Source organism: Aptenodytes forsteri, unplaced genomic scaffold, assembly GCF_000699145.1.
Source record: "Aptenodytes forsteri isolate BGI_AS27 unplaced genomic scaffold, ASM69914v1 Scaffold385, whole genome shotgun sequence".
Lineage (NCBI taxonomy): Eukaryota > Metazoa > Chordata > Aves > Sphenisciformes > Spheniscidae > Aptenodytes > Aptenodytes forsteri.
In genome coordinates this window covers 776,019-788,430 of record NW_008795031.1, presented here as the reverse complement: position 1 = coordinate 788,430, position 12,412 = coordinate 776,019, and the positions used below count along the sequence as shown (strand labels likewise).

At 39.0% G+C, this 12,412-nt stretch overlaps 1 protein-coding gene across 1 annotated transcript in view; it reads right to left on the bottom strand.

Moving 5' to 3' along the window:
• The window catches only part of LRP12 (LDL receptor related protein 12), a 53,821-nt gene extending 41,753 nt beyond the window's left edge, over nt 1-12,068 (bottom strand). Inside the window, exons 1-2 of the mRNA XM_009276309.1 lie at nt 11,987-12,068; nt 10,273-10,383 (exon numbers count right to left, since the gene is read on the bottom strand). Of these exons, the coding sequence (XP_009274584.1) occupies nt 10,273-10,383; nt 11,987-12,068 (193 nt within the window). The remainder of the gene's footprint in view (nt 1-10,272; nt 10,384-11,986) is intronic.
• Nucleotides 12,069-12,412: the final 344 nt, after the last annotated feature.

The window sequence follows — 12,412 nt, the reverse complement described above, 5'->3', positions numbered from 1 at the left end:
AAAATTATACATTTCTACTTGTGTTCCAACATAAAGGCTTCATTGTAAAATTTCTTGTTACTAAATGTAAGAGATTCCACATAGAACACAATAATCCATGAGAAAAAATGCTCTACCTGTCTGCTTCAAATAAAAGATAGCTGGTCTGAAGGAGGTCTCTAAGTGGCAGCAGCAGATCATCACTAAACCTTTTAAAGCAGTCTGCATCCATTCACTTAAGAAACAATAGCCGAAATATACAATGGACTGTTTCTTATGAGCAGAAGAGGACTGGCATTTTGGGGGATGAGAGAAATTAGTTGGTAGTCACATTTGTAAAAACAGACGAGGATAGGAGTTGGAGTTTTAAATAAAGCAAAACAGACACACTGCTCTCAAAGTAGCCTATTTCCAGAGAAAACTCAGCAACTGCATCTTTCCCCAAAGGGTGCTGTTGGCATTGAAATGCTTTAGGACCACTCTTCGTCCTTTATCTTCCCTCTGAGGGACAGACTAGTCTGCCTACACCGAGAATTGAGACTTCTCCAAAGAACAGTTCAGATCAGTAAGTCACATTCCTGTTGCCTCTCATCCCTTTATTTAGTAAGTTTGCCTTTTCCCACACCGACTCTGCCTTCAGTTAAGGCAAACCAATACTCCCCACTTCACACTTACACACAAAATCAGCACAGGACCAGAAATGTGGAGTAACAAACTCTATTCATGCACAACCATGGAACAGCTGTTTACTTCCTGTGCTTCAGCTTCCACCCTGCAAACAACAATATTTTACAGGAATACTGTCAGTGTGAGGGGTTATTAGTCTATCTTTATACTCAAACCTCAGATAATGAAGAGCTTTTAGGCAACTATACAAATAACATTTTAAAAGAAAAATATTCATTGAAGGTTTGTTTCCAAGCATGTCACATCAGTAAAGCACAGAAAATTTAGATGCGAGTTAGGTTTATAGTATTCTTTTGGTATAAGCCTATTTTTAAGAAGAAAGCTCAGTACCAGCAAGTCACCACTTTATACACAAGTGTTCTTTTACAAAGAGATGCCACATAGGAAGTAACAGCCAACGAGGGAAAAACTCAAACAGCAGCTATTTGTTGGGACACTCAGATGCAACCAGTGTATGAATGAAACAAAATGATTTTTTGAAGAAAGGGATGAAGAATGCTTTGGAAAAATACCTATGTGAAAAAGATACTAGTATTTTAGGTTAATACCATTTACCAAACTTGACAGGCAGTTGTATTCTTTTGGATGTAGCTTCTTTTCAATTTGCATGAAAAGCATTGTTACACTTGTGCATTGATGAAAGCAGATTACATCCCTTACAATTCCTTACTGGCAACTCTGCCTAATGAATAATAATAAGCCACAGTTTAAGGGCATTGGTTTCACTGTGTGTCTGCTATTCAAAAAAAGGAAGAGAATATCACTACAGAAGGTACAGTTCTGGGAAAGAAGTATAAAGAAGTCTGGAATATTTCATGGTATCTGAGTTTTTCATTCCTCATCTTTTATTGACAGTATATACATATACTACTTTCTAAAATTAGGAAGTACTTTCAGGTTGATATAGATTGCAAAACTGAAGAGCAAGGCTTATTTGTGATAAAGTAGATACTATGAAGACAGAATACTTGCAAATTCTTACACTGTTTATACTTCACCACTGATTGTTATCCACTTGACTATTTACTTGATTTTCCTTTCTGGATCATCTGCAGAAGCAGTCAGAGGCTTGGCATTGACATTACAAGACAACTTTTACATGGATTCAGTCATTACCAGTGTTGGGGCACCAAGACAACATAATTTCTCAAGATATCTGTGTATTCACTTCTGGGTTCAGTCCCCAGAAGGTAACTGTTAGGCTTGCTGCGACTAAAAGTGATGGTACAGATGGCACTCCTGTTGGCCTTTGTCCTCTCAAAGCAAAACAAACTGTATAGGTTTCTAATGGGGACCACCTACAACAGAGATAAATGGCCTACAATAATCCTGGGTGGGTAAAACTTTCAAATGTAGCTTTTTATAAAGATAATTTTGAATTAATAAACATGCCACTGAAAATTCCTACGGTCTAAAGTTAATTTCATTGCTTATAATTATCAAAGTGCAGGTAACAATTTTACTACATTTTTAAAAGCAGTTTGTTTTGATTTGACTTTGATCTTACTGATGCCAGCAGTAAAATTTAAACTGATCACAACAAAGCACAGCAAAGTCAAGGCTGAGCGTGGATTAAAATTCCACACTCTCCCCCTTCCAAATATGTATATACATATTCAAAGCAAACCACAGGACTTAGTAGTACTTACACAAAATCAAACGCACATTGGAAAACCAACGATCTACCTTGATTTTGTCAACTCCCACTGACACAGAATTATGGATTAAGTCAATGACTAACTTCACTAAGGAAGGGCTAAGCCAATGGTCAACAAAACTAACAGGAGACAACCTTAAGCACAGAGCAAGTTACTCTTGGTTTAGGAAACAAAGTTGTGGATTAATGATAGAAGTTCTTAGCCTGCCCTACACAAATACGCAAATCCTATCTCTTAAGAATTTTAACTGAAGAATACGGTACTTGGTAATATTTTTTTTTTTCCCCAAAATAATCATGATCATGCTACAACAGGGAATGCTTCACTCTATACTGCTACAGAAAGGTTCTAAGGCTCAAATAGCTATGGGTTTCCTTTTTAAGGAATGTAGCTTGAAAAGGAAAATGGATAAATTAGGCTTCAATGCACTAATTCAGCTGTAAAATAAAGGGTAAAAAATTACATATACAGGCAGACATTCCACTCTATTAAGTCAACCTGCTAACAAAATTCAGCACTTGCTCCTACACCCTTTTTAAAGGGAGGCACTGAATTTTAAAATAGCAAAAAATGTGACATAGCATGGTGACAAGTACAAGATCAATGTCAGACATAATGCCTACATGTTCGAATTTCTATTTATCTGCTTTTATATAACGAAATGCCTACATGTTCAAATTTCTATTTATCTGCTTTTATATAATGAAGTATATCGCTCATTTAAGTACACGTCCTTCCAGTTTAATAGCAGATTTCCAGATACAGGGAGAAAAGTAGACCCAGAACAATGGAACCCCATAAACTGCAAAACACAAACTCTGATTATATGTCTAAATAAATTAAAATATCTTCAGACACTTCAAAAATATATCAAAGTACACAGTATTTCAGTACAGGCATGAAGGAGTTGCTTAATAAGAATCTGATGCCATGATCCTTACATTCATAGCAATAATTTATAAACTATGTTCAACAACTCACAAGTTTAAAGCTAGCTGAGAGCTCCTTCCCATCAGAGCAACTCATCTCCCTTGAAAAAACCTACTGTTCGATGTGATCATTTTACTTGAATAACACACACATGCCTGAGAAACTGTGCATGCTTATTTCAAATTAGGTGCTTTGAGCACTTTATTGGCTCCCAAATGTACAGTATGGTCAGCAAGCAGGATCTTGGATTAAAAATTTAAATTCAGCTTTATTTTGGCCATTAATCATTTCTGAAAGCTATTGCATTTTATGCCGAATTCCTTCATGTCCAACACTCTAAATGGCTATCTAGAGTTCAGATCCACCTCCTTTGTAAAGCCACAAACTAGGGACAGTTCCAGAAAACTGGTGAAAGAGATTCAAATGTAGACTTACTCAATTGATTCCCACATACATCTTCCTGGCCTCCATACTTCTAATTAACATTTTAAGACAGATGTACAGCTGAATATTTCATGACACTCATTTCAAAAAGTCATTATCAAATACTACTAGAACTTTCTGTTAGTTAGGAGTGCAGAGGTGGGGTCTCTCAACTCCCCAGCTATGACCTTAACTTTTCACTCTGGGCAGATCTGACTTGCAAGGGAGTCATTCCCAGGGGATGTCGTTGCATAGGACAGTTTGCAGCACTGCTGCTCCTCCTAATCTGCACATTTAGAACACAGGATCTCTTCTTCCAGGAAAACTCCTCATGGACCCCAAAGGCACCACACACAAGCTGTGTGGTTCCAAGAGGTAGTGGGGAAAGCAGACTGTGTTCCTCCCTCAGGCAAGAGAATAAAGGCATAGTCCTTTTCCCAAGCCTTATTCATCTACAGCGTAAAGGCGAAAGAGCTGTACAGGCAGTACTCCCCCAGATTTCCACAATGGATGAAGAACAGAAAGCTGGTATTGTGAACTTAACAAGAGAGGAGTAACATTATCAGTTAGCTTTGGTATGTTGCATTGCCATTTACATTAGAACTGTGATACCACTGAAGCTTTGTTACAGTGTGCACAGATGACAGACACAACAGATAACTTGAAATCAGGGATTGCAGTGAGACAAGCTAGACAACACCTAGGCAACAGGCACTGGAAACAGCATTAGCTGGATCAGCAGCTACAGGGAGGTCAGTAGTAACTGGACTCTAGAAACATACAGCTCCCAGGCACATCCAGCAGTAAAGCTGCTAAAGAGCGCACAATTGCCAAATGCCAGTATCAGCCAGAAAGAGGAACACAGCAGGGTCACAAAAAAGGATGTTTCAAAACATCGACAAAAGCCATACGCTGAGTTACAAAATGCTCAAAAACCTCTGTTTGTTCATCCACTTATTTTCTAAAGCACAGGTAAAATGCAAAGATGTAACATTTCCATAACATCCCCCTGCCCGAGAGTACCTGGAAGGCCTGAGCGAGACCTCATGTGATTCCTGAGCTCCTCCTGCACTCAAACCCCTTTTCTTGCTTGCTGATAACTCGTAAGAGTAACCTCTTAGACTGATCAGATGCTCACTCAGCCACTGTAACACCCCTTAAAATAAAAGGGCTGGTTCCCTTCCTCCCTTCCACTTGCACAGCCTCTTAAACAACAGCTGTTCTCCCAGAAGACAGCTTGGCTTCCTCTTCCACACTGAAGAATGGTTCTGCCACCTTTAGCTGTGAACGTGCCTTCCCAAGACATCCCAATGTTTCCCTCCCTTGCCATCCCAGCTCTCCAGTCTTCACTGGATAACTCTAACCACAGACACTAGCTAAACTTTAGCCATGGAACTGGTTGCTCCTTCAGTACCTTTAGATAGGAAACGTGAACAATGGAAGGTGCTCTGATGAGGGGAGCTCTTTCTACTAATTACACGAATCCATCCCAGACAGTACTTCCAGCTGCATGACGCTGTGATCAAGAGACATGTGACTGATGATTTTACCATTAATTTTTCTGACAGACACCAACAGGCATCTCTTTCAGAATATTTACACTAATGGTTACATCTTGGAAAGGAGAAATGTTCTGTTTCCATACTTTTAAAAAATTATCAAGGGGGGTAAAATATTTCCATATGGTTAAAACACACATTTTGAGTTAAATCCTTGTGCACTCTCTCTGAGCTCTTCTTTAGAAGACAGCAAATGGAAAAATGTAATTGCTTAGTAGTATGAAGAGCAGACTGAAGTAAATACAACAATATTATGAATAAAACAGCATGTTAATTAGGACTCTAGAATCAGTCTTTCTTTGGAAAGGACTCCGTTTAGCTCTATGTGCAGGAAAAAAGGAGGGGAAGGTTAAAGCCTCCACTTAAAACTATGTGGTAAGAGGAACACATATATATGGATTTGTTTACTGCATGTGACCTATTTGTCTCAGTCCCAGTTACTACAACATTCCTAACTGAAGCTTTTACTTCCTTTTACTTGAGATACTCAAATACAATTTCATAGAAGGAAAACACCCTATCAGGGTATACTAATTCATTGGATTCTAATACGCTTTGTAAAGTGTAGAAGAAAAAGGCGCTAACCAAAGTCTTATGAAAATTCATATACAGCTAAAATCTAGAAACCAGAGCACATGAATGTAAGTGCATGCCTTCCCTCTACAAGACACATCAACAAGACTTCCATTTTCTGTTCTAAACTGCTCACCTTCAGTTACTAAGAAGTTCTTTCTAAAGGAGCAGTTCCTTAAATGAGTAAGGTCACTAAATTTTTAAGAGACATCACTGACTAGAACAAACTTATTACTAGTAACACTGTATAAACTAGAGGAAAAACAAAATCCAATTTTTTTTCATGAAAGTACTATTCTCACAATCTGTACTTTCAGAGGGACCTATCTATGTCTCCCAATAGGTTCATACAAAGCTGGAGTAATAAAACCAAGTTACAGGAGCTTCTAGCAGTCATTTTTTCCTAACTTTTAAACACAAGCAACTTCATTATAGACTTCCACCACATGCCAAAGCGTGTTCACACTGCTTATTAGAGGATCACTCTACTGTTTTCTGGCTGCAACTGACTTAAAAAGTCTGCTCTGGTTACCTGGTGTCAGTCCCAGGGGCTTCCACTTAGCAGAGGAAACATCTCAGAGGTTAGGGGAAGGGTAGTCATGAATTACAGACACACAATCAGATGGGTGAAAACATGCAGTTCACATCCTAATACATAGTTCAAGTGTACTTTCCACTTACAGAGAAACACAACTAGTCCACTTTCATTGCTTTGCTGAAAGTTTATAGTTCACTGTAAGAGTGAGCAAGTTCAGCTTTCTTGCACATCAAAAAATTCCACAACCAACTAAAGGTATCTGGGAAAGTACTGACAAGTCACAAGACACTTAAATGAAGAGAGAGATCATCTTATGACAACTCAAGCTACTAAACCAAATGTTTTTGAGTGACCTTTTTTTTCCCCTTCAAAATATGCTCTACTTGTAAGCTTTCTTAAATTTTTTGGGGCTCTTAGTCTTGCTTCCTATGTTACTTTTGATCCAATAACAAACAAGTCGGGGGCGGGGGGGAAGAGTCTAAGCTTTTTTTTTTCCTGACTAGTTCCAGAAAGTTGTTCCTCGCAAAACAGATGAGAAAGTTATACAGGAATTCCGTCATAACATAAAATTCAGAGCATCAAATAGAACATCAGGAAAAAAAACCTAGCAGATAGCTACTAAATATGCTTGCCTTGCTAAAAAGACATCATCAACACGTTAACAATGTAGCAAAAGTTATAGTATATCCAAATTTAAAGCATCTATTCAGAGAAACAAGTCAGAACCACAATTTAATATAGTGCTTTTGAAAGTATTTGCACTGATCTGTCAATTATGCTAAATTTAGTAGTTTAAACTTAGATACTCACAAGAATCAATACTATATATTTCAATGCAACCGTAAACCTTCATGTAATAAAGCATTAGTGAACTAACAACTGTGGCAAAAAATCAAGTGTAGAAAATAAACACACCAAAAAAAGGTAGTCAGAACAACACAGTTCTTCAGAGTGTGGTATCATATAGCCTGCTATAAGCCACTTGAAGCATTTATTTCTACTGAGGGGTTAAACACAGGAACTAGGATCTACAACCAACTTCCATAGTATCAAATGCATTGGTGCCCAGTGCTTTCTTAGAACCGTGTAAACTAAGTAGGCTGAATCTTGCCGACCAACTGACACCTCAGTAATAATTGGTACTGCACAATGTTACAGCTAGTAATTCTGAAATGCATACAAGCCAAAAAAATCGCAGGTTGTTGACAAATCACACTCATTCAAATAATGCCTAGCTAGGTATCTCAGCTGTTCCAGTATCATTAACTATCTGGGACAATATAAATGGAACACTAAAACTGGAAAATGCAGAGACATCTAGAAAAGCAAACCCACATTATTTATACAGTACAAACAGTACTAATGAATTTTTAAAAAACTGTAAGGAAATTAGTGAATTATACTTAACAAGTATGAAAATAATGTCTACAGCTTGGGAAACTGAGGCGATGGTAAAAGATAAGTCATGTGTGGAGGGATGTAGCTAACATACCAAAGATACTAAGTTTAAAAATTTGAGATCTGTTAACAAACCACAAGACTGATCATAATTGCAAGTTTTAGTCAGGACAAATACAAAATAGTGTATTTAGGGCTTAGTTGAAAATAATACCCATACAGTTTACATCTATTTGATACTAAAATAGGAGTGACTAAAGCAAAGTAGGGCCTTTCCAACACGAACCCAGCAGAGCTCTTCCTCTCCTAGCAATGACAGAAACAGCCCCAAAAGCCATGCTAATTATATGCTTTGCTCTGATGACAGGAATGGAGTCAGGTGGCTTCTGTCCTGATTCCGGTTACAAGTACCTCTCTGCTCTTCCTCTGGCTGATAATGTTCTCATTTAGTGCATAACAACAACCACACCAACTACCTTAGATCAAATTTTCAAACTCTTTTTGCTACGAGGTTGTCTAGGATGTGGGTTTTTTCTTCTCCCCTTGAATGAACACTGCTTTAAATATTGTCTACATGACCTCATAGATACTTTGACTACAGACTTAACTGTGGCTCTGAACAGCCAGTTGAATATGCATGTACTTGCACAACTTGACATATGATCAACTTATTAAACAATATAAATTTCTGTGGCACTAAAATTTGGACATTTTCACTTCAAGGACTACAAAACCATTCTAATAAATTAAATGCAGTTTTGCCAATAGTATGATTTAGAGCTTAGCAAAATATGTCTGTTCAATATATCACAAAAGTATCACTAAAGAGTGATATTCAAGAGTTTAAGGTACAATAATTTATTAAGCCAAGCCATTCCTTTAGGACAGTCCGTTCTGGCTTTCTAGTTCAACTTCTTTAGAAAATTAAATAAACTGGCTGGCAGACTTTATTTGCTTACATGACTCAGACTGTTCTTTCAAAGAAGGTGAAAAAATCTGAAGAATTATTTATTCTTCCTCATACCATCATTAGCAAACTGACATGTAAGTAAAATTTGGGTCCTGACCAGTGAACTTTTATGACAATTTTACCTGCCTTATCTCAAAACCAAATGAACAATGAATTATATATATAGTCTCATTGTAATCTCAAGTAACATTTGTACCACAGAAACCTGGAATGGTTCTAACCCAAAACTAAGTGTTTTAAAGCTTATATAAGTGTAGTATGTCTTTCTTCAATGGGCCAGAATAATGTCAAAAGCATTGCAATCTCAGTAGTAACATACAACATTGTTTCAACTACAGTTTTTGGGAATAATAATTTTCTGACCTCTGCTAATGTTTCTCAGTCATTGGTGCTTCAAGAAGTACTCACTAAAGCCAAACCCATCCTGGAGATAAGGAGAGTTAAGACTGATCTCTATTTGCCCCCACTTCTACCTTAGAACTGTTTTAGTCTTGCCGTCCTATTACTGTAAATACTTTTCTTTGATGCTCATTACATCTGGTGAAGCCAGAAGCAGAGAAATTTACCTACCATACAGAACACTATAAAAGTTTCCTGTAGTCTTCTGTTCAGTGGGACAGAAATTCAAATTAATATATCGGGGTGACAAGTATAGTTAAGACTATAAAAAAGTCGACTTTCCAGAAATATGAAGAAGCCAAGTACCTACGCATCCGGACTCTGTTCCGGAGGAAGGCATGTCCTAGCTTTTGCACTGTGCCACCTCAGAGACTTTTCATAACTCAGCCTCTGCTGTGGAACACGAATCCCTCCCAAACTGGTCCTGAAAATGCTGCATCACAGTACCAGTAAGATATAAACCATCATCCTGCCAAGGGTTAAATAAAAATTAAACAAAATGGTAACATGAGGAATTCAGTTCTCTAATCTAAGCTTGTGTTTTAACAAGAAAACAAATAAGATTCATTTGATTGCCAGTTGATCAATCATCAAACTTTGGTCTGAAAAATATTGCCCTCAAGAACAGGATCAATTTCTCAAATGACATTTTCCCCTAAAGAAACTACTTTGCGCCACATGCGGTTCTGTTTTGAACTCAGATAACTGTTAGGGCCTTTGAGATATGCAGAAATGTCTTCATATTTGTCCCACTAAAAGCCATGCCAGGATTATATAGACACACATACGGTCAATTATTTCTTGGATATAAAACTCTCAAGCCAACAGGAAGGCCAGACATATTAAAACCAAATACCATTGCCCAACACCCCACCAAGCTATAATTTTCCTTAGTCGGTGCTATTCCAATATTTCACTCATCAGTATTCCTCCTTCTCAATTTTTTATAATTATAGTCATCATCAGAAGGAAGGTTTGAAAAAATCACTAACTACAGGGAAACAGAGAAACATTCTCTGGAGAGCTCAATGCCCACATATCAACCTTGGTGAATTTAGTACTTTAATTAGCGGAAAATTCTAGATATTATAGCTGTGCAACTGCGTAACGGAAGGCAACCAAAGTGATGCACTACTGCTCTTCCAAGCGTGCATTTACCTCGAGTACCGCCTACTGTATTCAAAGCCTTAACACTCAGTAACATAATGGTATCTACAAGCCTCTGCTCAGGATCAACATCACAGTCCAGAGCTCTGCTGTCAGCAATGCCTTGATCAAATTCATGCCAATATTAAATTAGTTTAGTTTGGAAGAGCTAAAAGCAGTTGTACAGGAAGGTAAAATGCTTTAATAGGGAATATTTCCCACTACCACCTCCTTCTCCCAAAAGAAACAAACAGGAGAAACCAAAATGACAGCTTGAGATAGGGCTACACTACACAGCGAATGCTTGCTTTTGTTTTGGATGCTCTAGCCCAGGGAGGAGAAAGTTCCTTTCCTTCGAGCAGTGAACGGGTCAGAACTTCAGACATTTATACCAAAAACTGTTAGGAGAAACTAATCCCTCATGAGGATGAGGCAGCACACGGATCGAAATTGGAAGCAGCTTCTCCTTCTTGGCAGTGGCGATAACGGATGGCGATGTGTTTTCAGCAAGGCAAAAGAAACTTATGGAGCCTTCGTTCTTGGTTGAACTTTGGAAAGCCTTGATTAAAGGTCTATGAAAAATGTTATTCAGCAAGAATTTTATTTGGTTGTTTTTTCTCTAACTAAAGATTGTGCTTGTGGTTTAAATTTTACAGTGGAAATGCTGACAGTACTGCCTAAGTTACAGCATCACAATCCGAATCTATCTACTGAAGTCAGGCTGATGAGGTATATCATGACACTTATAATTTTTACTTTTTACTTCAATTCTGTCATGAGTATAATGAACAAACACAGCATTTGTTAAAAACCTTCGCGCAGAAGTTAAATTTCTCAAGTACATTAAGTATACAAACATAAGGACAGCTTAACGTATCCAGACTTGAGATTCTCCCTACCAGTTCCTGCTCTACCATAAGCCAACTCCTTTCCAGTCATTCTTCCACTTTAGCTTTTGACATATGAAATTTTTAATACCCTATATAGATATTAAAACTCTTTTCCTTGACTTTGTGTGCATTTAAAAGATTGGTCAGTACCTCGCTTAGTTCATGCAAGTAGGCCCCCTCAAAAAGTAACTTATACCAGTGTAACTATTCAGTTACAGGTACTGGTGTAACTGTAGTTCTGTTTGAAGAAGCCTACCTTACTTCTACTCATGTAAATACAAGATGTTCTCACAAATTTTCATGGTACATCTACACTTAAGAGTTTGCACTGATCTTTGCAGGACAGGCATGGGCTGGACAAAGCCCTTTGCACAGACAAACCCAAAATATTTCATATGCTCAATCACATGTTTAAAGCAAAGGCACCTACTTAAGAAACTGCTAAATCAGGGCCCCTGTCGCTGTCCTCCTCAGAGCAAGGCACATGCCCAGCTCTGTGCCAAAGGCTGCTTCCACGTCGGAGGCCCACGCACACAACCTACGCTCGAGTTCGTAAAACAAACACAACTCCGTGAGAAAACATGCGACGACTCTCATTGTCAAGTATCTGCGTTTTGACCTATCATGTATCACTGGGCCACTTACATACTGTAAAAACCAACATAAGTACAGTACATTCCCTAACACATTTTCACAAGTATTTTTCGTTAGCAGTTCTGTTTAAAGATGGTTTTACAACCATAAATGAAATGCCATTCGGGTATGAACTGAAGCAGGCTGAGCAGAAGCAGAGATCCCTGGAAGGGCTTCAAGGCCTGTGCTGATGTGTCACAAACTCATCACACAGCGCCAGCCCCCGTCCCCGCAGCGCCTCGGCCCTCTGAGGGGCTCGTCCTGCCCCCTGACACCAGGCCGCATCCGTCCCAGCCCGGCCGGACGTGGAACATCTCCCAAGCATCCCCATTATCCACAGACAGCGATTATTCGTGACTCAGAGGATTTGGGGTTGGTTTGTTTGCGCGGCCCCACACCAACTCCGGAGTTGCCGGCAACGTACATCTGCCAGAGAGAAAGCCCAGGGCAGCCGGGCCAAACCCCAGCCTCAGTTTTAAGGACTTCCCTGAGGAGATTTCCGCCCACTCCCACAGATAGGAAAAAACCCGGAGCGAGTCCCGGAGCAGCCGAGCTCGGAGGGGAGGACGGGGCTGAGGGCGGGGAAGGAGAAGTACGGGGACACCAGCAGGGCCGCCGCGGGGAAGGCG